The sequence below is a fragment of the Elaeis guineensis genome, chromosome 5 (assembly GCF_000442705.2).
Source record: "Elaeis guineensis isolate ETL-2024a chromosome 5, EG11, whole genome shotgun sequence".
Taxonomy (NCBI): Eukaryota; Viridiplantae; Streptophyta; class Magnoliopsida; order Arecales; family Arecaceae; genus Elaeis; species Elaeis guineensis.
Window position 1 is genome coordinate 127533568 of NC_025997.2, and position 27371 is coordinate 127560938.

At 37.4% G+C, this 27371-nt stretch overlaps 2 protein-coding genes across 19 annotated transcripts; both read right to left on the reverse strand.

The window, feature by feature from the left end:
- Window positions 1-141: 141 nt before the first annotated feature.
- On the reverse strand, window positions 142-16412 carry LOC105045822 (uncharacterized). Of its 18 annotated transcripts, none has more exons than XM_073258480.1 (10): window positions 16147-16397; window positions 10075-10148; window positions 5407-8118; window positions 5058-5198; window positions 2274-2407; window positions 1497-2186; window positions 1007-1413; window positions 788-886; window positions 549-695; window positions 142-411 (listed from the first exon to the last, which is right to left on the reverse strand). In XM_073258480.1, the coding sequence occupies exons 5-10, from the start codon at window positions 2377-2379 to the stop codon at window positions 265-267; spliced, it is 1596 nt and encodes a 531-aa protein (XP_073114581.1). In that variant the 5' UTR covers window positions 2380-2407; window positions 5058-5198; window positions 5407-8118; window positions 10075-10148; window positions 16147-16397; the 3' UTR covers window positions 142-264. The 18 variants fall into 18 exon arrangements, with proteins under 18 accessions (XP_073114581.1, XP_073114587.1, XP_073114579.1 ...); XM_073258486.1 differs by having other exon boundaries at window positions 5407-7715; window positions 10075-10155; XM_073258478.1 differs by having other exon boundaries at window positions 10075-10155.
- An 8419-nt stretch (window positions 16413-24831) lies between these two features.
- Window positions 24832-26238, reverse strand: LOC105045821 (uncharacterized). Its single transcript, XM_010924238.4, has one exon. It carries the CDS (start codon window positions 25453-25455, stop codon window positions 25138-25140), a length of 318 nt encoding a protein of 105 aa, XP_010922540.1. The 5' UTR covers window positions 25456-26238; the 3' UTR covers window positions 24832-25137.
- Window positions 26239-27371: the final 1133 nt, after the last annotated feature.

A 27371-nucleotide genomic window follows, 5' to 3' on the forward strand; every position in this document is an offset into this window, starting at 1 on the left:
ACTTGCCTAGTACTGTGGTAAATAGTTCCCGAGCATCGTTTTCCACCAGTAATGTGTCGCTCCAGTTATCAAGCCACAACATACCAGTTCTCATCCCAAACACCATGCACAAGAACAAAATCTGAAACGCCTGCAACAATATTAACACTGAAGAAATGCTTGTTTCAAATGTGTAAACGTGTCATGTCCACCACTGGGGAGAGTATGTACAAATGAGGAGATTGACTGTATCCATCTAAAGCATCATAATTATGGAGAAACAATTTATTTCTCCTTCATATTATCTTGCAAGGCTGAGGCTTTGCAGATCGGGCAGACATTCTTTATCAGCAACCATCGCTTTATGCAGCTGGCATGGAAATCATGTCCGCATGTTAGTCTTCCAATACTTTCCCTGTCCCTGTATTCTTCCTGTCAAGTAAAAATGGAGAACCATCAAAACAACACCTAGTTACATTATTGTAATTTAGTCTACAGAAGGTTGGGCTTTTCTTTTTAATCAAGCCAATTAGACATAAATCTCATTGACGTGGTTTAAGGAACATTACCAGGCAAATTGCACACTTCAATTCTTCCTCGTCATCCTGGTTCTGTTCTGAAGAACAGTATATTGTCTCCATCAAGTATCTTGAGATGGCATCTTCAGACAAGCCTGTGCTGACATTTCCAATTCTTTCTCCCAGTGCAAGCAGCTCCTGCACCAACCCCGATACAATTGTTAGGTGATTTGATGGAAGGGAAAATATAAATGTTATTTTTTTTTGAAAAAAGAAAAGAAAATCCTAACCTCATAGCTCATGTTGTCAATGTCCAGTCTCAAGTCGCGGTGCTGATCAAAGTAATTCCTGGAATCATAGAAGGTTGACCGGTCCATTATAGCTACACCCTGCATAAATAGATCATGACAAATAAATAGTCTTCGTTGGTGCATGCAAAACAGCATTTTTTTTAAAATTTCTGGAATAGCTAAAAGAAAGCTGAATTCATCAACTGATAACATTGTCACCTCAGAGATCCATCTATTGCGGGTATTGTCCTCATCTGATAATGACTGGAATCTATCATAGAAATTCCTAGCCCTTCCATTCCTCTCATTATTACGCCCTATAATAGATGGTGGCCTTGGATGTCTAGGAGCCACCATGGTTTCCGCTCCGGGTCGCCTATCATCTTCCAAAGTGGCTGCGAAACCCACGGTTGGGTAGCTTGGAATGGCCCTGTAAGTTCTTTGACCGTAGCTACAATGGGCCAGCCCTGGGCCTCGTGTTGGAGGACCCTGGAGACTTGGCATGGTACTCGAACTTCTATTTGCAATCGGATTGGTGTGGTACCCACCATCAATCTCCATATTGTTGTCAGTGACGGTGCTTCCCACAAGGGACTGATTCATCTCGTGATTGAAGGAGCTAACTTCTGCAATTTCCAGAACCACGTCGGAAACAAATTAAGCAATCAAAACTCAATAATCCAAAACCAGATATACTAATTATACTAACCTGAAGAGAGAACCATTCTTGGGGGTTCCATAGATACAGAACTTTGGCTCCATTGTCCTACCGCACTCAAACCAGCAGTATTGGCTGTTGAATGAAAATGTTGAGGCAAGTTGTTAGATGCATGAACCCCAACTGGGACAGTTTCTAACTGAAGAGCATGATTATGTCGGCTCCTGACATTCCTCCTGGGTCCTTCTCCAAAAGTCAAAAGATTGCTGCTTCCATAACTAGGGACTGTGCTACTGGGCTCCCAAGGCCAGCAATGAGGACCTGATAAAGGTTTTGGCTGTAATTGCTCATTCAAAATGGGAAGATTGGAAGAACTACCAGCACTATAATATCCGCTGGTGTTCCCTCTGTCAGAAACTATTGAGAGTGCCGGGATTTTTCTTTTGTATGATGCTCTTCCATAGTCCATTTGAGGATTAATCGTGCTGCCCACATCCCCAATTGCATGTTGATTGTAGAAAGGAGGTCCATGTTGGACATAACTTGGTGGAAGCCGACTAGAGCTGGCAGCAGCTGGAGTATGCAGATAGGGATCATGTGAGGCTCCAACTGCCATGTAATTTGGAATCTCTGAAGTAGGCAATGGAGGGTCATTTGATCTCAGAGTGATGTTAAAATAAGCCATTGGGTTCACCCCATTGACTGCTGCATTCTCTGAAGGATGTACTAAAGAACCATTTTCTGCAAATCGAATTTCACAACTTATCATTCAATAAAGTTTCCAAAAACAATTAGTAAAATGCAGAAGCATGAAATTGACAGAAGTACCCAAGTTCATGTGAGAGTCAGGGTGCGGATGATTCCAGATTCGGTCATGATCCATTTCAGACATTTGAGATTGGTTAATCAAGTGTCTATGCCCCATAGAGGACATTGCCTTGGATCAGAACAGCTTATGGAGTCTACAAAAGAACAAAATATCAAAGATCACCACATTCAGCATTTCAATTCTGGATTGTGACAACACATTCAAATGAATTGCATCATGCAAGCAAAAAATGATAAGAGAAGATATACTGGATGTATCAAGAAGTCTTCATGGAAGATTGTTGTCAATCATATAAATATAAATATGCATTGCCAACAACACTTTAGAAGAACCAATTCATATTGAATAGGAAAATAATTAATTCTTCACAACAATAGACAATAAGAATCACTGACAAACAAATATTGTAGCATGGCCTGCTATATCCCCGCCAGCCAATGACCAATGTAGTGCAACTTTTGCCAGTGACAAGGATGGATGCACAACAACCAACGGCAGGCTATGTAAAATGGATGAAGACACGCTACAGAAACCTTTTATTTTTGGCCAGACAACTTAGGATTGATTAAGATGACATACAGATATATCTTAAATGAACAATAAATTCAGATAATAATGATGACTATTCTCATTTTAAATCAAATGTAATATGCACACACAATCAGGATACTATATGATACATTTATATATTCAAATATTTTTTTCCATTTGCTTGGAAATTTCATTGATAGAAAAGTTGAAACACATCAAAATCAAAAAAAGAATAATAAGATCACATACCAAGATGACCAATTTCAATCATGTAAAGCCAGATGACTTTTTTACTCATACAGATCCTGCTACAATTTGACATGAGTACTGAGGAGAATGACGCACACCTCATCTTTCAGCTTCCCAGGAAGACCCGTAAGGTAGGGGAAAATTAAATCAGCCAATGGTTCGGTAAATAATTGCCACAACAAGAATAAAAAAAGGCAAAATATCAACACTGTCCTGGATGAGGTGGTGATCTACAATATCAATTAACATCCAAAATTCCTTTTTGTCCACCACATCTGCGGATTCCTTCAGCCACAAGCACATTCCAGTTACAAATTGTAGAAGTGGTTCATTTCTATCTTCAAGGATTATCAAAACATTATTTCATATACATATACCTTTCCGAGTCCTTGACCTTTATTTGGTACAAGCTTAAGAATAATAGGATCCATGCAATTAAACCACTTGGGTCAACCATAACATAGGTTCTCCCCAGTTTGTGAATTGAACCATATCATTTCTTGGTCATGTGGTAAAGCTGAGTATCATGCAATATGCTGCGCACCCCCCCCCCCCACAAAAAAAAAACTTTTAACTTCAAGTAGATTCGCAAATTTTATTTGATCTTAGTAGGTTAAACTACTTTTATTTTCAAAGATAATAACAATACTACAGAAGTGTCTTCTGCTCTTGCTTCAGTGCCTGCACCAAACACTCAAACACTGAGATACAACTTGACATAGCAAAAGGTTGATGCCTAGTGAGCACCCAACTTCACTTCTCACTAGTGACAAAGTTATCTAAGTCATTCTTCATTATTCTCATTTTTTTTATTGACAATCTTTTTCTTGATTTTATCATTGTAGTATGTGAAAAAAGTTTTCCTTTTTTTGAATTTTAACTTGTAAGATAATTCATGATTTTTTTTTTTGTGTGTTTGAATTATATTGATTTCTGAAGTTTACTAAATTACTTGCTCATAGAATGTTCCCGGGATTTGTTAAACTATATTTTCAAATATATGTTTTCATAATTTTCTAACACCCCACCCACACCTAAAACCTTAAATAAATAAATAAAAAAAGGAACTCTTGATGTTTCTAGATCTTGAATTCATGACTAAACTTATTGCAATCTTGCTAATATTCTCAACCAGCACTTTTCCAGAAAATCTCATGCCTTTTAGCAAATATCTGTTGCTACTCCAACTTCATTTAGGTGTGTAAAACCAGAATGCCCATTGTAGAATCATGTACCTTAAGTATGCTACACCCATCCAGTCTTCTTGCAACAAACGATATGTAAAAAGAGTGTACACTCCACCATGAAATAGCAATGTCCAAATGCCCTTTGTATTTATTCTTTCCATCTATTTTCTATCTAATCCTGCTACATTATGGTACATGATATGAATTTTCACCATATATGCTAAGCATATCCAAGTCTCTCCTAGCTATTCCTTAGAAACGAGTAACAAGAAATAACATCAAAATGCTGAAGTTGCACAAAGCCATCAAATTCCTTTTGCTTCTATCCAGCTTTCAAATCAATATTCAGATTGCAAATTTACAGGGAGTCATATTATAATAGTCATTCAGGTACATAATGAATGAACTTTTAACATGACGAAAAAAAAGAGGAGGACCACACTCCAACTCATCTGCGTTGTTCAAGAGTTATACCATTACGAATAATAAAAAACAAATCCAGTCCAACACTATTATTACTTCTAACACAGTAGCCTTAAATACGACAGCAACTAGAACCTAAGAGGTTACCTGCAGCAAATGTGACCAAAAAGATACAATAGAAGCTACTAATTGGCTTTACGACTGTTATCACCTTTCTACTATAGAAGATGTCTCACCGTATTCAATAAGCCAATAACACCAAAACACTGTGAGAACGAAAAACCATTTTTTAAATTAAATGGAATGGCATAATTTTTTACAAGCAACTAGCAACAAAACAGAAGCCAAATTTTTATAAAAAAGAAAAAGATAAAAGGGGGAAAAAAAACCTACCACATAACCTTATCCAACCTATGTGCCAAAAGGATTAGCAGCCCTTTACAAAGAGGCAGCAGCCAGGGAAGGCAGAAAAAACTGATTCTGTACTAAAAGGTTCGATGCTATTATACTGGTGATAAGTGATTATTATGTCCTCTGCAAGAAAGTATACTCAGTTTTAGCCTACCTTAGAAACAATAAATGGCACTCTCCTATTATATCTCCATACTATGAAAGCCACAATGGGAACTTGAGAAAAGTATGGAAGAATTTTGGAGTGGAAGCAAAATATAGATCTTAAAAGTGAAATAAAATGAGTTCAGAATAGAAAGATCATAAGGATTTTAGAACTTAAAGGTGGTACTTGCACATCTGCTGCTAAATGTTATGTCGCATAGTTGTGACATCTGTAAGAAGAAAAGCCTGTTCATCATCTGGCCAACAGAAATTTTTGCAACAGAAAGGTTATGACTTACAAAACTGAATAGGAAAACTAATAAAGCATAAGCTGGTAAAAGTTCAGTTTGAACTTTTCATTTATCAAATTGCATGTAACCCATGCATAACTAAATGAAATAGTCTTAGATTATCTTTCACATCATATTCTTTCTTCCTTTCTTTAACCCATCTTCTTCATAGTTCTACGGTATGGAATCTTCTTTTCATGTATGACGAGTAACAAAGGGTTCTCAACATCACAGCATCAGTAATAGCATTAGACAACAGAGAAAGATCTGGAAAACAAGACAATTAGTATAAAACGTCCCCTCTCACTATTTTTGTTTCGAGTAAATTTTGATACTTAGCATAAAAAATATATCTAAATACGAATAGCCAGATGGAGAGATCAAATCTTATATTCCAGTGCATGTATATAGAATATAAAATGTCCAATCACTTAAAGCAGCTGTTGTTCATCATAAAGCTTTTAAGCACTAATCAGTGAAGGAAGCCAAGTCAGGATTTCACTGAGCATGCATCCATGTCATCAACGGCAATTCACAGCATACTCAAAAATGTCAGTGGCTGTTAGTGGATTGAAATGCACGTATTTTTAAATATATCCTCCCAAAAGAAGAATAAAGAAAAAACAAACAATCCACATTTACAGATTATGGCACTAGATAATATATGAAAAAGCCCAGAAAGGCAAAAGCAGCCAGGCTAAAATCCGGTTCTTTATAACACAATTAGATTTAGCATGAATCATTGCCTAAAGCCTGGCAGACAGAACCTCATTTGTTGTGTACCACCAAGATCCATTTGCAGATGCCTAAAAGTCGTCTTGTAAAGAGCCAACAATATGATAGACAAGAACATGGACTCATTTCTGTAAAAGATAATGCTCTAGCTGCAAATCATAATCTGAGTAACATTTTGAAACCTTTTCAAAACTGAAGCAATTTTTATTCAATATCACCATGTCAAAAAGGTGGAAATGCTTTCTATTGATATACTTAAATAACACTGTCCATAACCTCTTTTACATTACCCAATAACTCTTCTATAACTGGAAGCGTGTACCAGCAAGCCACAATGAAAAGAAGACTGAGTGAAAACAAAATGGAATAATACAACAGAAATCCTTATTTCTTAGACATCATTTAAATTCTAAAAGTGACCAAATGTGAAAAACCTGGCAAGTATACTGCAGCTCTGACCAATTATCTCATAAAACTTCACATTATTAAGAGATGTCACCACTCAACTGAGATTAGTCATCATAGCAGTAACCCATTCATGGTACTCAGACATCAAAAGCACATGGTATCTGAGAATAGAACCTTCCACTCCTTTCCCCTCCACATGGTATCTTTCTATCATTTGCACGGACCAGTGAATGATCATTAAGATGGACAAATCAAAAGTGTCGGTGGATACCTCTGCCAAGAATATCAGATGAACGTAAATTTACTCCAAACTGCATGCAGAACTTCCAGAGAACAGCCCAACCAGCTCTCTATGCAAAACCAACCAAAGCTAGTTGGCATGCATCAGAGCTACCACATCGCTACAAAGCGATAAAGTCTTCAGAAATCCAGCCACCATCTGAGTGCTCATCCTAAATACTATGCTAGCAAGAATCACAGAATATTCAGTCACCAAAAGAATTCACAACTTTAGATCACCCTCGGTTTCAGCAAAGGTATAGCAGTCTGAAGGCAGAAGGAATGACGGGAAGACAACTTGTCTGGCCCAAAATTGTGAAATAAGCTTTCAGTAAAACAGTCATCCCAGCTTCGAATAAATTGTTAAGGAATCTTAAAACAGTCATGACTATCTCCGCATCTCCATTACAGGCATCGCCACAACTTACTAGGTTATCCCTGGGTCAAGTCATCAATGCTCTTTGGCATGAACACCAAACACTCTGCACTAAACTCAGAGAAGCTAAGTCTAAGGATCCAGAATGATGCCAAATTGATGCTTTGCTGTGGAAATGGCAATAGACAACTCCAAGGAAACATAACGTCTGTTTCAAGGAGCATCATTGTACTGTTGCTATATTTCGCTCAATACAGACTAGATTGATATGATGAACTTATTTGACACATCCACATGTGAGGCCTACAACATAAAGCCTCGAAACTGCAGCTGCTCACACAATGATTTTGATGGAAAACTCAAGATCTCAAGTCCTTGTCTATATGGCACAATATGGCCAATACATGCCTGCAACACCATTTAGATTCAGTTGAAAACTGTCAAAAAAATGCCATCAAAATTAGCTACCCTTTCACAGAGGTAACCTATGAATGATTATTGTCTATATGACCCCTCCTGAAACAAATTGCTCGTCTGACTTTTCCACAGAGAAAAAGAAAAGAATATAAGGCTGGAAAAATCTAAAACTAGAATCTTTTGGAAGTTAATAGGTGAAGCAACAGCAAAAGGTCCCAAATAGCTGCTAAAGATTTTATGCCCAAGAAAAATTCAACCTATTGTAAAGCAGTTTAAAATGGAAAACCGTGACTACATAAATTTTAGAGAAGCCTAAGATGAGAAAAGAAACTTATCTGATGATCTAACCATAGGATAGGAAGATACAAAGGCCAAGTCAAACCAACCACCTCACCTGTGAGCATGAATCATGTCACATAAGTATTAAAGGTCTCCAATTTTCCAAGTTCACCAATTTTGTAATATAGCCTATCATGAAGGCTTTCCAGCAGTTAGTGTGAAAGCAACATACATATTAATCACCTATAAATATGCACGTTAGCCAACAAAAACTAATCTTTGAAGGTAGTGAAATGTATGAAAATACTAACAAATCTAAAGGGTCACTGAGAAGCACCAAAACTGATCAACTGAAGCAGCAATGAGATATGTGACAATCTGATGTAAGAACATCCAGAGCCATTGAACTGACACTTCTTAGGCTCATTAAGAGAAACATCATTACTTCCAGCAACCATATATTTTGTTTATAGGTGACTCCAAATAAATATTCTAATAAAGAAGATAAAAGAAGAAAAACAAATTAATAAATGATATGATGAACCCATCTTGAAAAAAGTTTTGCAATATTCCACCAGCAATGTCACTTGTAAAAATATATATCTGGGTCAGTTGATTGGGGAAAAAGATCATCAAGCTTTGTATCATCATTTTTGTGGCACTTAATTAATGCTTAGCACTGGAGTTGGCCCTGTTTTGGTAAAGGAAAATATATTTAATGGAAAGTCATACTTACATGTTTTTAATATTTTCATTAAAATAAGGATTTCCAAAAAGTCTTCACACAAACTCACTTTTCTGATGGTCAAAGCCTCAGGTAGTTTGGAACCTTGGTTGTTGTTTTGTACAGAAGTAATATTTGGCAATGGAGATGTGATTGACACAGAGTCTTGGCTACAAGAAATTAATGGACGTGGCTATTAGAATTTTGTTGATGACTTGCAAAACAACCAGAAATACAACGGAAAAGATCCTCAATTTCCAGTTTATTTTATCTTCAGTGCTTCAAAGGTCATTAATGTAGTCGCAATATCAACTGAATTATTAGTGCAACATCGTTCGTGGCAGATTTATTTTCACATTTAATATCTGTACTAGTTAAATATTATGTATCAATATAGCCCATGGTTCTTTTTCCTTTTTTGGCACATATGACATTGCCATCTTTCATTTTGTTACCAAAAGATTAATGGAACTTTTTTCAATGGTTTCTCTTCAAGCATAACCTTACCACTGAAGATTGAATAACAAGAAGCTGATTACAAGGTTCCAAGACGCCAGAAAGCCAAACAAAATGGCATGTGTAATAAAGATTAAGTGATGCTCTGGCCAGGAAAAACAAACAAATTTGCAGAATGCATGCTGATAGGGAACAAGAGAAGATTAAGTAGGTAGAAAAGCTTGAGATGAAGCAAGAAAAAAGCTAATCTTCTTTTTTTTTTTGGCCAGCTATGATTTTATCACACATCATCCTCCTGACAGAATTAGTAAAGACCAAGTCCAAGCTGTTGGCTCAATGAAAGGAACAGAGGAACTGAAAATGAAAGATGAGTCTGGAAATAAGTTCTTTAACTGGTTACCACGCCATTATTAGAAATAAGAATATTGGACATGCAATCCAAGAGCATGAGGCATGCTAAAAATGAAGCATCATGGAATACTGCTCCAATAAAAAAGAAAATTGCAATGGAAAAGAAAATAGCAACTCAATTTAAGAATGATTACAGATGCAGGCATACATCCAGTTGTAAATATTGAACTACTCTAGATGTGATGAATCTAAGAGACTACAGAAGTGCTGTCAATGTCAAACAAGAGACTGCAATGTTCTTGTGACCCAAAAGAAAGAACTGAAAAGGATATTAGCATATGCTCTGCTCCATAGCTAGTGGAATTCAACAACAATGCAGGGAAGTGACTAGCATATTACGTCTGCAAATTGGTTAAGCACAGGTTGAAGGAGGTCACAATCAAGGTGGCTTAGCATGACCAGTGGCTTAGTCAGCAGACATGCATAAGAAATTAATATTATGAATGATCATCTTGCAACATCCACTACATGCATATATACCTCACTTCCTATATTCCATCCTTCCACGATAAGGAGACATTGAAGATCTTCGGAAGCATCTCATCTGACCTAACCTTAAGACTTGAAAATAATAATTGGATTAAAATCACATGAGCACTCATTCCTGCAAACTCGGATCACAAAATAGTCTTTGATTTATATAGTACCTGCAAACAAGAAAATCAATAAAATAAAACCTTATTGCATAGGGTGTTGGGCAACCAATCAAACTTCGCAAGATAGGCGTGACAACAACCCTAAAACAAGTGGAAATTTTTCAAGGTGCACGAAGACTCAACCACAAAATCTAAAGAGCAATGACGTTATCAACAACGAACCAAACCCTCGCAATGATAAATAACCACTGAAAAAAATGGTAAAAGGAAATATTGCAATATTTTAAACAAATAAATTTTAAAAAAAATCCATTTTTACTTTCCCCCCTTTTAAGGCCACATTTCTCTCCTTCCAATTTGACACTAAACAAAACAAAATGCATTTTAATCTCCTTAACCAATCATCCCATGTAGCAATCAAGAAGCTAAAAGGGAAACCTAGCCTACTCCAACAAATGCCAAAGTTTCCCACCTTTTCCTCCACCACCAGTGAAATTGCTAAAGATAAGTGAAAAAAATAACAGTTGCCACTTCACTCTTGCAAAATTGACCCCTAAAAGTATCTAAACAATGTTTATAGACCTCAAATTAGATCTAGGTTCAATAATTATAAATGATTTTGGCTTTATTTTAAGTTATTATTTTATTGACTTAGGGTTCTTTTTTAAAGTATTCTAGAGTAGGTTACTTGAGTCATATTCTAGAAAGTTTCAAATTAATTTTTAGGCTATTTTCCAAGCTGGTTTAATTTTCATTTTAAATAGAATAATTGTCTAAATGTCCTACTTGAGATCTAGGTTGTATTTTTTTTTTAAAAAAAATGGAGTAACTGTAATTAACATTCAGAAGTGATTTGAATGACTTTTCCTTGAGTTTTTCAATCAAAATACAAATGTCCTTATTTTTGTGAAGCCTAGTCATTTCTTGTTGGCAAGGTATACAGTTTAGTGCAATCATCATGGAGGTCGATTAGCTGCTCTCATTTGAAATAAATTTATGTACATTAAAACTTATTGATAAGTCAGGAGTTCTTTTAGGATTAAATGACATTATTTTGCAAATATTTTAGCATCTAAAAAGAATGTCCAGAAAAGTGATTTGGAATATAAATAAATTAGTTACTTTATGCAGGATTTCTCTTAATTATTGTCTTTCTGCAGTCTCAAGTTCCTTTTCCCTCTATTCCACCCTTGAACAATCTCTTTTGCCTTAGATACCTCTTTTATTTGATACTGTTTGTTCTTTATCAAGAAATTTTTTTTAGCATGTTACAAAATTCTCTTACAGCTCAACACTAGGGGCCTGATCACTAACCCTTTTTCTTTCCACATTAAAGGAACTCACCTTGCAAACTGGCCAAGCAAATATTTGGATCTTAGAAGGGTCTTCTTTCTTTCTTTCTTTCTTTCTTTCTTTTTTTTTTAAAGCAAATGATCACATCCATCAAAAAATTAGTGAACTTCACTTGCAAGTTCTCTACTCAAACGTGACCAAGTGATAGTTTCCTCCTTCACAAAAATCCCTCCTACTCAGTATGCGCAGCCTTTGATTCTTAACCTTAAGTTGGCACAAGGAAACATTAGCCCCCATGATGACTGACCAAGCAACAATCTGGATCTTAAAAATCCTTCACCAACAATCACTATCTTTGAAGAAGAGAAACAGCAAGACTTCACGTAGAATGGAAGGATGCCCAAACACCCATCAACCTTAGCCATAGAGAGTATTTTCACTCAACCAAGTGATAAATGCAGAAACTTTAGACAGAGAAAGTAAATCCATTGAAAATATTAAAAGACACAAACTAACTTAGAGTAATCTACACTAGGTCCTAATCTCTTGCACTATTTTCCTTTTTCACATACCAATAGGCATCACAAATATCTAATGCCAAATATCTCCAACGCAAAGAATCAATATCAACTCCTAATAATGATGATGATCACACGGACAACGACAAAATAATAATAATAATAACAATAATATGATGATCACGATAACATGCTAGATGATCCGCAAACTAAAATTTCATGGCTCCTAATCTTGTTAATAGAAGAATGTACAGTGATCATAAAGAATTCCAATTTTCAGAAGAAATTATCAAATATAAAATAATATAATACATTACCATTTGGGGGGGAATTTGCATTCAAAGTAATAGTACAAAGAAGGCAAAAATTATGTGACAGGTTGGGATAAGAAAACCCCTTCTCCTAGGTTTTGCTCTTGAGCATACTTATCACCTCTCCAATGCTCTGATGCACAACAATCAGTTTCTCATGATCTCATTTTCCTTAAGTAGAGATATTACAATTGTAGGCACTACCGAAAGAATCATTTGTCTTTCCACATGAGGTGGAAGGACACATTCAGCATTTGACATAGCATTCACCGAACTGTCCCGAACGGGACGGTTCAAGGCGTTCCAAGCCATATCGATGGCAAATTGGGATGGTTCGGCCAAGCAAATCGGAAGACTGGAGGGAGAGGAAAGAGAGGAAGAGAGAGAGAGGAGGAGAACGAAAGAGGAGACGACACTACCGGAGGCCGATGGTGGCCTGTTGAGACTGCCGAAGGGCCGCGGAGGCCTCTGCAACTCGGTGTTGTCTAATAGGATGATTAATCGAAAAAGAGAGAGAGGGAGGAGCGACGGTACCAGAGGGAGGCGCAACCGGCAGAGAGGCTGCCGAAGGGTGCCGGATGGCTGCCTTGGCCATCGGACGGTGGAAAACATACGGGTGAAGCCACGACTGTAGAACAAGGGCGGCCGCCCCTATTCACTTATCATTTTTTTTTTTAAATGACGATAAATAGTGAAGCCGACAAACCCATTGTCGATTTCACTATAATCGAAGTTTAAAAAAAAAATTCGTGAAACCAGAATGATCACCTCTATTTCACATCCGTGGCACCACAGGCATTGATTGCACCATCCAGTGACCAGCCGGAGGCCCTCTGACGGCCTCTCCGACAGCTTTTCCTCTCTTTTTCTCTCTCTTTCTCTTCCTCCTCTCCAATTTCCTTCTCCTCTGTGTTGGTTCACACTAGTTCGGTACAGATCCATACCGGCCCGTACCATCGATCAGCCGGCACAAGTCTCGATTCCGATTCTGCCTTCCTTGATTTGGCATATCTTCAAGTTGACTAAGCATAATAAAACCCAAAGCCCGAGTATCCATAAATCAACATGTTCAAGAAGTGCTCAGTCTTAAGATGCTCAAGTTAACATGTGCGTTGATTTAAATCAAAATTGTTCCCCTAATTGCACCCATCTCTAAGAAATGATCATCCTGCATCACAGTAGAATGGTTTAACCAAATTGTCCTACTTAAGTATTGTTTATTGTAAGGTTTGCTGTACTGATCTATACCAATGCATATTGACCAAACCAGTACCGAATCGATATGTAATATAGAGGGCAACCCGACACTCGGCACCCCAAACTAGCCCCAATGCCAAGCGTATCAACATTATAATAGGATGGTATCAACATAGATCCAATACTGAGATGGTGAACCTTCATTTATTGAATGTAAAGCAAGCTTAAAAGCATAGAAGTAAAGCATCTTTTGCCTTATCAACATTACATTTATCCTAAATACTGCTACTAATCATTAAATGTTATCTCTAGCATTGCAAAATTAAGTCCACTAAAATCATCATTGGTGATAGTACCATATAGCTATTTAGGAACTTCCTCAGTCATAGCAATTATTGTAATAAAATTGCAATTTTTTGTGAGCCACAAGCAACAACTTTTACCATTTGCTCCAAACACCTTAGATCATAAATTATATGCTGATAGTGAAATATCTAGAAATGAGAAAATAGAATAAACATGTTATTTTTAAAAAAAAATCAACAAATTTAAAATAAAGTCCAGGTAATTACACACACTTCCTATCTAAACGCCAAAATAAATACACAATCCCATATATACTCATAAATATTGTTGATACTTCCCACTTGCTGCAGTGATTATGTCTTCTATATAAGAAATTCCAGAAAAAACAAATCAATTACAACTCAAAACTTTTGCACAGATTAGGTGTCTTTTGCTTCTTCTTTTTTCCCCTTATTGCAGAGTACGTCTGTGTCCAAGTCAGCAAGCTTTCAGTTCATAGACCGAAACTTAAAGTGCCTGGATGTGCTTAAAAATTCACCTATATAACCATTAATGATGCACAAGTATAGCTTCATTTATCCATTTCTACATCACCTATCTAATCAAGGGCAAATCATGTGTACCCATCCTGTATCTTTGTTTTGAATATGTTCTCTCAACATAATCCAAGCAACAACTAACTGGAATTAAGAGCCAATGTAAATTCGACAGCAGCAACAGTAATAGGGACTTAAAAAATCCAAATTTACCATACCATTTAGAGAATTAAAGTTTCTAATTCCAGTTCAACAACTTACAGCATCATGCATCTATGAAAGTTCAATGATACTCAAGCCTCGCGCATAGATAATAAAAGAACTTAAGACCTATAAAGAAAGTAATAGAAAATAAAGATTTTATTAACTAAATCGACAAAGGTGAAACTGCTCTTCAAGATACATCAATCTTCATAGAGCGGGAACTTTTTAAACATGTAGAAACCAGTGCTTGAGATTGTAATTTGATGAAAACAAGATCAAGCAACAAGAGTCGATCTCCTATAAATTTTAAAGAATCATAAAATTAACATCAAAGAAATACATGTAGGTAGTGAACAAGATGCACAGATGAAGATACTGCTTGACTCATGTTCATTAAGTCATAGAGCTCAGCTAACTAAATATAGAGTGGATAAATCCTTACTATTAATCATACCAAGGGTGAATACCGATTGATGTGATGGTCTTTGCTGGGGCAATTCACCTTAAGGGAGAAGAAGTAATAGATGGAGCAAGGGACTGTGAAGTTGATGTTAGATAAGATATCATATGATGTGTGACCAAACAGCATGAAATTTTACGTTGGCCTTCATTTTTCTTTGCAGAAAAAAAAGGGAATGCCCAATGCAAATTGTTCTCATTCACTATTGCAATTCCAATCCCCTGAAAATGAATTAGCCATTAAGGATCACTATAGCAACAAGCATCAGTCGTTTTTTAGAAAGAGCACTGGCAATTTCACAACTTTTTTAGCCCACCAACCATCATAATGTCATCACATAACATGATACCTAACCTGGAAAATCTGCAGAAAGAAGAAGCAAACAGTATAATACTCTTCTGACATTAAAAGGTCTGAAAATGTTATCACTTAAATAGAATCTGCAATCCAAACAGCACTAGAGAACATTCAAGGCCTCTGGAACCCCTGAAGAACACCTAACCTGGAAAATCTTGGAGCAACTAACATCAAAACTTAAATGCAGAAGCCTGAGATAAACAACATTAAAGGGTCTGGAATCTTATCAGTTATTTAGAAATGCAACACGATTTCGCATAGAAAAGCAGATAACTGCCGAGCCTAAAAATTTGAGTTTTTCCTGCCAAAAAAGGGAACATAAACAGAAGTATCCAAACCATGAAAAGACTAAAAAGCATCCTCTTTTTCTCGTACAGAAAAAGGATGACACAATCCCCGCTACAAATCTCAGACATAATTACTTCACAATATCATCATCCAAGTTCACAATAAAGAAAAATCACCACACAAACGCAGAAAATCTCCAACAAAACATAGTTCCGTAATATACAAACCGATCTATCGAACACAGACAAATAAAGAAACGAGGAAAAAAAGATTAGCAAGATATCATCAAGATTACAGGAGAAAAGAACCAAGAAATCCAAATAAAAAAACATTTTAATTGAAAACTCGAAACGGATTATTATATATTAGAAAGAAAGAATACTAGCAACCATCTAGACATCAAAAGAATGAAATTCCCTAGAAAAGAACAACAAATTGGTGGATGGACGGAAAATTCCATGGGCGGATCAGAAGGCAGCGTCATACCTTCCGATCGGTATCCACCCGCGATTCCAAGTTCCTGTCTCCTACGGGAACGAATCCGAGAGGCAATCCCTTTTAATCCGACGCTTTGCCTAGGGTTTGCGGGAGGCACGCAATTTGGGGTTTTGATGTCACGCCACCAAAGAAAGCGGAAGGCGAGATAGGGAGAAGAACCGGAAGCGAACTACGGAGACACGGAACCGCTCTTTAATATTATAAAAAAAAAATACCGCATTTCCACTCACCCACCACCATCCAAGAGCCTTCGTCCCCTGGTTTTTTATAGTGGAGGCGAGCCGAAGTAGAATTGGATTAAAAATAAGGATAAAATAATAAATTTAAAATAAGAAATAAGGTTTTTTTTAGTTTTGTTCGTGGGATAGGGGCCCACCAATTATAAGGCACGCGGGGCCACGTGGCGGACGGGGTTGGCCGCGGTCTAGTGTTCCGCCAGTTAGAGGTGCGCGGGGGCTCTATCCATTCCGTGGGCCTCCAGCTCGCCCGTTTTCAACCTGTCACGTGGGAAGACGGACGTACAGCTGCGTCAGGTGGTCGGTTCCATCTCGATGGATGTCAACATAGTGACAAACAAGGGTGCCATAAATTGACGCCAGAAATTCTTTGTGCACCGCAGGCGGTGCAGACGAGTGTATCATTCGATTCGATTGCTCTGTATTGTCATTATTTTTTAATATATATTTAATATTAATAAATTATTTTATTTATTAATTTGAATAATAAAATATTTTTTAAAAAATTATAATATTTTTTTTAAATTATAATTTTTTTTATAAAAATTATGACGTCTTTGTAGAAAATATTAAACTTAAGCGGTGTCATAGTTTTTAAAAAAAAATATCATATGGAGAAAAAAATATATATATATATATATATATATATTATTATGATAATTTTTTTAAAAAATTATGACATTCTTTCACAAAAATTATGATACTTCTTTTCGGTTTAATATTTTTTATAGGGACGTCATAATTTTGTTGAAGGAATCTCATAATTTTTTAAAAAATATTTTCATCGTATATAATTTTTAAATAAAAAAATTGATTGCTGGTATTAAATACTCGTTGATAAGCGATGACTACGTAGATCAATCAATAAAATGATATGCTTCATGATAAATTTTTTACACCGCATGCGATACACAAAGAATTTTTAATTGATGCTATGAACAATTATTAATTAAAGACCCACACAAAAATTTCCACATGCCTACCCTAATTAAATCTATATCAAATCTTGAAATCACTTTCAGGTTCAAATAAATTTTTTATAAGTACATAAAGTCTAAAGCTGAAATTTATGAGATTTTTTCAAATTCTTTTTATTTTTTATTAAGCTCTTTCTAAATTTTTTATTATTTATATATTATGATTATAAATTAATTATTAATTTTTTTAAATATAAACCATGGCACATATTTGAGCAACAGCAAAATACCTAAGATTACTTAGACATTATACAATATTTTGATTCATCTTACATGCTACAATCGTTTTCATAAATACTATCCCTATCTATGGCAGGAAAAATGCAACATGATATTATAGAGTAGAGATATTGCTGGGATCTAAGGATGAAATATTCAATATCAATGAAAATAATCTTCGAAGAAACCATATATTCATATAATGGCAGTAGAAAATTTCTAATGCATCAATTTTCATTTGGGTATCAAGAGCTCGCCTCTCCTTTTTTTTTTTTCCAAAACAAAAATTACTAAAACCTACTTATATAATGCCTATTTCTTAAATATCATATAGAAGAGAAGATTGTCTATGTGATGCACATTTCTAGCAATAATCTTGGGAAAAAGATAGATCATGTCCGCATTAGACTTTTGTTGCATTGGATATAGTTATTACTTTTTGCATTGTGATTTATGATTTTTATGTATAAAAATTTTTCAAGACAGTAGACGATGGTATGTATTAACTGGTGGCCAATCGTGATAAGCATGAGATAGGGCCCACTTGATGTCTCCAATTACAAACTCAATTATTAAATCATGATTATGAAATTGGCGAGCCCCTACAATACTCACGACCACAAAATGATAATTTATTGCAAGCCTAAAATTTCCATGCACAGGGTGAAGTGGTAGAGCAAATTGAGCATCTCTCGATGCCATAAATCTTTGCACGAAACAAATTGCAACATCACATATATGAATGTATTCAAGGGCTCCTAAAATGTTATGGCAAAGGGTAACGGTTCGAGCTTTTGCATGAAAGAATGATTCACCTCCTTTTGTGCAAATCCACCGATGGATCGAGCAAATTTTGCTTCGAGACCTATACAGGCTGATGAATGAGAGAATTTGGGATGCTTTGAGAGCTGTGTAGGATGCAATCTAGTAGACGATGCTGTGAGAGAAGATCAATCATTCTTTTGTGCGAAAGATACAACCCAAACCCTATAGTAAGCTGTTAGCTAGAAACAAAGGGCAGTGCTTTCGTACCAAGAAATCTTATAGCAAAAGGTTAGCTGATGTTTATGTTTACTGTGAAAAATAAAGGCTAGCGAGCGCGCACGATTCTTTTCCACGTTTGGAGAGAAATATAGAGCCTTTGCATCAAATTTTTTAGCCCTTTTTTTCTGCGAGAGATTTTTGTGTTACTATAGTAGTTTTGCAAAGCAAATAGAGGATTCCATCTTTATTTTGGGGATATCCAAACACCAGTCGATTACCTGTCAACCCTTGGTGAAGAAAGAGCCATCATCAGCAATGGAAAGAACCATAGCTCCGGAGTCTCGGCTGCAGACTCCTGAGCTCTAGACGTCTAATGAACTGGCTTTACCAATTGAGGGCGGTGGCAGACCCACGAGCACAGCGGATGTCCATGCCAGAATCCACTAAGAAGATGCCTCACTCACCAAAAGACTTTTTTTAAAAAAAAAAAGAAAAAGAAAAGTCTCAATAGTAAAATGCCAATAGGAAGCCACCCGTAACATCGAATATCCCTTGGAACCTGAAAAGGAGAAGGCAAGCAAGCTGTGGTGTACACTCCACTTCAAACAAAAAGCATATTCCAAGGCACAATTGACTTCTTGAACTTGGTCATTCACCAACCAAAACAAAGAAGGAGCAGCAAGAAACACATTCGATGCCTTTGCGCTGTCAATTTCCTCTTGCGATGTCATTGTGGACGCTCATGGGCTCGGCATCACAGCCCGCACCTTCTCCTGCCATGAAGCTTCATCCGTCTCAACGCGCGTTGAGGCTTTGTCCACTTGCATGCCACGTGAATCACACGCGACAAATTCTACTAAGATAAAGCAGCAATTTCTGATGATAGAACTAATAAAGCTGGAGGCCCTGGGGGATCGCATTCCTCCCCACAAGTTGACGATTCAAGAAACGTTGGACTTTCAAAAGCCCTGGTGGCATGTAAGAGGGAAAGTGATGGAGGAAACAACGGAGCAAGAAAAGACCCGAGGCCTCAAAATAATTTCAAGCAAGGAAGATGTTAATTGAAGAAGAAAGAAGTGACAGAGGGAGGAACCGAGCAGGAGAAAATCTAAGGTCTCGAGGTAATTTCAAGTCAGGAACATGTTAATTGGAGAAGAATCCGCACACTGGCAAATGTCTTTTGGATAAGAAGATCTGCTTGCACAATTGGCTGCCAAGGTTAACATGCTAAAAAAGCAATTTTAGGCAAATCATCGGCATGACAGAAAGGTGTAATTATCAGAAGGAAGAGAGACTAAAAAGAATTTGAGAGTCGACAATGAATGAAGTGGATCAAAAGAGCCTGATGCCTAACCTTTTCATTGTTGACAGATTTGAGTTTCCTTGCAGTTTATAGGCTCAAATTGGAACTAGTGAAAACTTCACCAAGGACAATCTACTTCTACATGTCAATAGTATCGGATGTTTTGAGTGTGAGATGATCAAAGCCCCAAAGAAGGCTTCAATCATCTCATGTCAAACTAGTCTGGGTTTTAGCCCCTCCCTCTCCACTATTTTATTGAAGATCCGCACTTATTCATACTAGTTTTCGAACTTGTGACACGTTAACAAACTATTCACCAAAAAAATGTCATGTCTGACCATCATCAGACATGCTGGGTTCTTATTAGATCGAGGTGAGGAAAACATACCAAAGACATGTTTCGTTAAGGGGAGCTGCACTTTGGAATAGGAATAAGAACGAGTGACTTCCATTCCAGCGATTTGATTGAGGGGAGTTGCATTTCCATTCCAATTCTAGGAAAAATCGAAAATACCCTAATTCCCAAAATCCAATCTCTATTCCTTCTCAATATTCAAAGCTCATTCTGATTCCGATTTTGTCAGTGAAGCAAAAGTATTGTGGGATATGGCGATTCCAATTTCCGTTCCAATCTATTCCGATTCTGGCTTTGACCATGAACCAAATGTGACCTAAGTGTATTTGAACCTCTATTATAATAATGCCATGGGAATGCACAATTCATACAGTAGAAAGGATGACAACAAGAAAAACAAAATGCAGCAACATGCCCTATCACAATTTACCATGGAAAACAAAGTAAAACTAGGAGAGCAAACAAACTACACTTCAATAACAAAGATGACACAACATTCAAATCTCCTTTGATTTTGGTCTCCTTTTCTTTTCTGATCCTCTAACATCTAATCTGAAGCCTCTGATTATTTGGGTCCTTCTTGTCGGGCCCCTTCTCACTGTCTAACACTTACCAACAGATCTTAGAATATAAATTTCCTTCTAAATCATACCTGATGTTTTACTGGACAAACCAAAGCACAACTGTGCTTCATCTGCAACGTATTGGCAGAATTCTCATCAATCTCTCCACCCGGTTGTAAGTCAAGGTAATTAAATTGATAAGTTTAAGAATCTATCGTGTCTCAATTCTGACAACATACTCAGAAATACTGTTCAACTGAAGTAGCACTCCTTTTGGTCTAACACAGTTCTCCAAACTTTTATTCTCTAGAATTTTCTTGTGGACTATAATACCCAACGTACCTCAGTATCATAAACTAAAGCTTAATCACAAATGGGAAAAAAAGGAGCAAATTTTTGGAACTGCACAATCACTTACAAACAGCAAAATTATGGGCTTTAAACTCTTGGAGTAGGAAAAAAATTTACCCTAGAAGCTTCTTAGTCCAAGAAGTATTTGTCAATTTCATCATGGCTCCTGAAAAAATATTTTCTTATCATACCAAGACAACATATTTGCCTCTAACTCATCGACCATCAAGCAAGGCATTTTGAATCTTTGCCATTCTACTGCATAAGATGTAGCAACCCGTTTACTTGGGCCTGTAGCCCAGATGGCCCAACAACAAAAAAAAAAAAAAAAAAAAAAAAAAAAAAAACAGAACAGAGAAGGAGGAAGACTCCTAGCCGGAGTCTTCTTCCTTCACGATTTCCGGCAAAATCGGACTCAAAGAGTCCGGCTAGGGTAGGAAACCTCCACTATAAGATCCTCCAACCCTCCTTTAGGAATTTACAACAAAAATTTCGAAATAATCAAGGGATTTGAGAGATTTTTCTCAGAGATTTCCGTGGTGGTTGATCGGAAGAAAAGAGATCGCCGGAGCTGTTTCGGCCGCGAACAAGGTACTTCCTCTTCTCCTTGTTATTCTCCGGTCACCGGTGTTTTTGGAAGCCGGCGAGGTGCCGGTTCGGGCTTCCGGTTCGGGCTCAAACAGGGATACCCTGTTTTTATGATTTTCTTCCTTCTCTGCCGCCGGCAACAAGGAGGGTGACCCTGCCGCCGGCCAGCTTGCATGGTCGGCCGCCGTTGTCGGATCTCCGGCCAAGCCGCCGGAGCCCGAGCCACCGAGGGGGGGACCTCACGGTCCTCCCCTGTTTCAGCCAAGGGAGGCCGCGGGAAGAAAAGAAGAAAGGAAGAAGAAGAAGAAAAGAAAAAGAAAAGAAAAAGGAAAAAGAAAAAGAAAAGAAAAGAAAAAAAGAAAAATAAAAATAAAAATAAAATAAAATAAAATCAGAAGAAGAAGGAGAGAATTTTTCTCTCTCTCCTTTCTCTCTTCTTTCTCTCTCTTTTTTTCTCTCCTCTCTCTACCTTCTCTCTCTACATTTTCTCTCTCTAGATTCTCTCTCTAGACTTTTCTCTCTCTTTACGGATTTTGTCTCTCTAGGATCTTTTCTTCCTCTCTGATTGCATCATGAACCCTAGAATAAACTTGAAGATGAAAATATGATGAATTGAGATTGCTCCGAAATTCGTGCAGTAGATCTGATCCCAGTCCGATCCTATTTGAGATTTGTAACACTTGATTCATATTGAGTCACCCTGATAGGACCTCTGATGATCTAGATCATGAGTGCCTCATCGAAAGGATACGAAACTTTCTCTCTCCACTTTCTCTCTCTACTTTCTCTCTCTAGAATTTTCTCTCTCTTCAGGGATTTTCTCTCTCTAGAAGTCTTATGGATCAGTGGAGGATCTAGATAATTAGATAAATCCTAATTTTGATTAATCCTAAGAGAGGTCCTCGATCTGTGTTATTAAGATCGATTATCGGTAATTTTCTCTCTATATGATTTTTATATTTGATCAGGGTCATGAAGAGATACGATTATCTGCATAAGATATCGAGTGGAATATCTTATTAGAAAAATTTATAAATCAAAGAAGAACATTGATTTCTGTGCTTGGATCAGTCACCGGTAAAGATAAGAATTTCTATACATGATCATCATTATATATGTTATTTTACCGTTGGTTTTATCTCATTGATTTTGCATCATTGGATTTGAGATCGATGAATTTGTTATATCTGAGATATTGTTATTTATTTATTTATGTGATTTTGAACATGAGTATGCTATATCAATACAAATGTATCAGCGATTGATGGCATGATTATGTGTATGACATATTTATTACACTGCAAAAGATGAATTGATTAATGAAGTTAAATATCATAATTTCATGAAAAGAAAAAGAAAAAGAAATATGGTTTGGACTGGCCTTGTCATGTGGAATAACTTGCCAGGAGTTTATGCCTGGGACAGCCCCCACAGGCTTATGTGTGGAAGAATATGATCCGAGAAAGATCATGAAGAATCTGATCCGAGAAAGATCATGAATGATTTGATCCGAGAAAGATCATGGCCACTTTGATCCGAGAAAGATCATGAATATTTCGATCCGAGGAAGATCACAGAAATCGATCCGAATAAAAGATCGTCGCATGATCCTGGTAGTCCAAAGCCAAAGCCAAAGCTAAAGCCAAAGCCAAAAAGAAAAGGATTAAAGATGATGTGATAATAGAAGAAGATGGAAAGATAAGACATGAAACAATCGTTGAATAAAATTGTTTCACTTATTTAACATATGATGATACATCTCTTTTGATAAAACAGATAATCTATAAATGTTTGCAGTATTCTGGACAGTGAACATCGACTTTTATGTGATATTGCCTATCATTATTTTCAGATTATATTATTATATTGATGTGATATGGAATTCTTACTGGGCTGTAAAGCTCACACCCCTTCATTTTCTTTTTCTTCTCAAAGTTACAAGATGTCCATGGTTGGCTATGGTATGGATTTGTGAGTGAGCGGATGCATAGATAGAGTACCGTTGATACCTGATCAGAGGATTGAAGGAATGTTAATTGTAATTATGTAAGTTTTATGAATCATTATTGAAATTAATTGTTATGGTTGATAAGATTGTAATGATTTAATTTGGCCTTGCATATTCTTTAGGGCTTGCTCTAAGGAGTGTGCGGCCATCACGTACCCGACCCGGGTGTTGGGTTCGGGGCGTGACATAAGAACCAAGAAATTTTTTTTTTTCTCTTTATTTGGCATTCCAAGCACAAAGGCGAGGAGGTCTCCCAAATCTATTGATTATTTTACTCTTTCTTCAGCCATCCTTGCCTACTCAACACCAATAGCTCACCAGTATTTCACTGAAAAGAAAAATAAATCATTTTTTTACTATCTTCCCCATATATTAACAGTAATACTATGACTTAAAAATTCAACTAAATGATAAGTAGTGCAGTTACCTCTCTAATTTATTAGAATTGGTACCCTGGAGTTCTTCTTTAATTCATCTAGCATTCACCTTGTTTCAAAAATCTCATTATTATTCCCTTTGGTTATGAAAAAATTGACAGATTTTGTTGATGGAGGAAATTGGGGTATAACCAAGGGCAATTAGGTTGCAGCATGCTACTTAACACTCCAATGAGTTAAAATGGAAAGAAAGACTGGATTTGTGCTGCCTCAGAGCTCACTCACCACTAAAGAAATCAAAGAGAGCGCCGCATTCAGGTTTAAAATCTAGCAGATGAAATGCAAAATCAAAATGAGAATTCTGATAACTACATCCTCTCAAAAATCAAATTTAACTTTGTTTTGAGATAGTATACATTCCAGGCTACCAAGAAGACTGATATCAGAGCAGGACAAGGATATTCTTGGCTTGAAAGGAAGCAGATATAACGGTGTCATTAACACTGTTTCATCCATTGTTATTATTTTATGCGATTGTTAATAAGCATTCCTGGTGGATTTATTTGTTATTTGTTTTTAAGGGGAACCTATCAAATCCATTACAAGTTTCCTGCCAGCCTATTAAAGCTGAAAGATGGTAATTGAATGCCATTCGTTAGTTCAAGCAAATGTAACCCTCTTGTCGTTTCGATCAAATGTAACACTAGTCTGAGTAAATTAAGAGTAACCCCTTGTAGCAGATTTACTAAAGCAATCAAAAAGATGGATCTTTTGAAGAAAAAGTTAGCAAATTAAACAGAAAAAGATCAACCTACCTCAATGCATTCATTTAAAAAAAAAAAAAAAAACAAAGAATCTTAAGCTCTCTTCTTCTAATCCTAAGATCGGAATACTTCCAACTAAAGCACCAAACAAAGACAATTTCCCAGAAAGAAGACAGAGCATAAGACCTTGGTCTTTTGCAGCCGCGTACGTGTGTTGCTCGCGCGGCTCGGCCGCAGGCACCGTCGGCGGTGGATCAAGAACTGCCGGTGGCGGAGGATCGGTAGCGGTAGATCTTACCGAAGACGTGGAGTGCCGTGACGAAGCCGATGAAGCAGAGGCTCATCACCAGCACGACGGTGGGCGTCATCTTGAGCCCGGGGGCGTCGTCGGTGTAGAACCTCAGCATGTTGCTCCCCCCGGCCCCGCCGAATCCCCCACCAGCGGATCCCCCTCCGCCGCCGCCGCCCAGCCTCCGCCTCCTCATCCCCGCCGGCATCCCCCGCGGTCCCACCGTCGTCGGCCGCGCCGTCCCCCCGGGGGACGACGACGTCTGCGAGCTTCCCCTCGCCATCACCTACCGAGACAGAGGTTCGGAAAAAAAGAAACCAAATTCGCGAGCGAAGTCGGAGGAAACGGGACGAAGGGATCCGAGGGTTGCTGCAGTGTCCGGCCGGTCAGAGAGGTTGAAGGAATGTACCCGGAAAGATGCGTTGCGGTCGCCCCGTGGAGCACGTTAAGTGGGGGAGAGGTGGCATGGCTGTGCATCCACGTGTCACGGCAGGAGATGTGTTTATCGTGTGGAAGGTAAGGATTGGTGGCAAAGCAGGACAAGAGTGTAGAAGCGAGGTACAGGGGAAATGGAAGATTCAGGACTTTTATCCAAAACTGCCTTCAGGCTGCCTTGATGGCGCAGGAAAGAGTCTGACACCTACTTGCAGAAGCATTAATAAGAAGGATGAAACGGAGTGCGTATATGGTACAGTTATTAAAGCAAAATGGAAATGGCCTCATCTTGGGGGATTTTTTTTTTTTTAATATTGATATCAGTTTCCAATTTTCCACTGCCATATATGATTAGGAAAATAAGGGGACAAAAAAAAAAGAAAAAGAAAAAACGGGGCGGCAATTCAAAAAAATGGCAGGCCGCAGCCCGTAAAAGAGAGGGAGATAAAGAGGATAGAGGGGAAATGGCTGCAGTGGCGTTGGAAAAAGAAAGGCTGGGGGTCCAACACTTAAACTTTCACCAGCTTGAGGTTGGGACCAGAATTGCATTGTCCTTTTCTTTATTTTCCTCTCTCTTTTTCTTTAAGAACTGGAACGAAAGAAAATCTGCTTCAAAATTGAATGGAGGATGAAACAGATTGATACAGGCTATAGTGGCCGTCTACAATGCCATCTTTAATAGTTGCAGAACTCCTTTTATAAATTTTTTCTCCTGTTACTAAGTTTTAGTGAATCTTGTTGCTTACATGTCAATTCAAATTGGATACTTCCCAATTTTAATTGATCATTTTAGATGAGATTCTACTTTTGTTGTTTATGTATGTGTCCATTTATATGACAGAAGAGTCCTAGCAAGGATTCACTCAAATTCAATTGAAAAGAAATGCATCTGTGGATATCATATGTGTGCCGATATATGTTTACATCAAGTAATGTGGATTAACAACCCCACAACCTCAAGGCAAATAAAGCAGCAGACACAGCACAAAGAATTCAGGGGACTTTTTGCTTCACACTATTCTCCATTTCTTTCTTCACCTGGATTGCTACCCTCAGCTAAGAATTGATTTCAAATCAAATCCTGTTGTTGATAACTTGGACCTCTCCACCGAATGCGAATGCATAAGAGGGTTAATCGGAGCATTAATGATGCATGCAGGAATAAAAATGAGAAATAGCTCTGTTGTGATCGATATACTTCTAACTGCAGTGCCCCTCTTGTCGAGATTGTACTGTCTTCATTTGGTGGCAAGCTCATTTCTGAAAATTAATTGGGGGACTAATAGTGAATATTCTTCGCACATAATAAACTGCTGACTGACATATTATGAGTACCTGCTGGTGGAATTATTTGAGCCTAGGAGTCTAGATTCAATTCTATTTAGTGAAATATGCAACTCCGCAACTTGTCTAATGGCTTGGACTGCATTGCTGGATGGTAGAACGTACAAGAAATATGTTGTGCTGAAGTTCACCACTTCTCGCTGAAGGCTTCAATTCGATGCAGAACGCATGCATAAATGAAGGCGCATGCATACAATGGCACCCAATGGGACACAAGTTGTTCTTCAGTTTTTTTTATTTCTGGCCAGCCTTGATTCATATTTGTATGGTACATTGGCTGCTAAAAATTCCACAATTCCTGCAAGAATTGCTAAATGGAATTTAAAAAATAATTTGAATGCGCTGTAAGATATAATTTCTCCTTTCTATAAAAGCTTACTTCTTTTCTTGCCGCTTCGAACTATGTTATTCCAAGAGGAT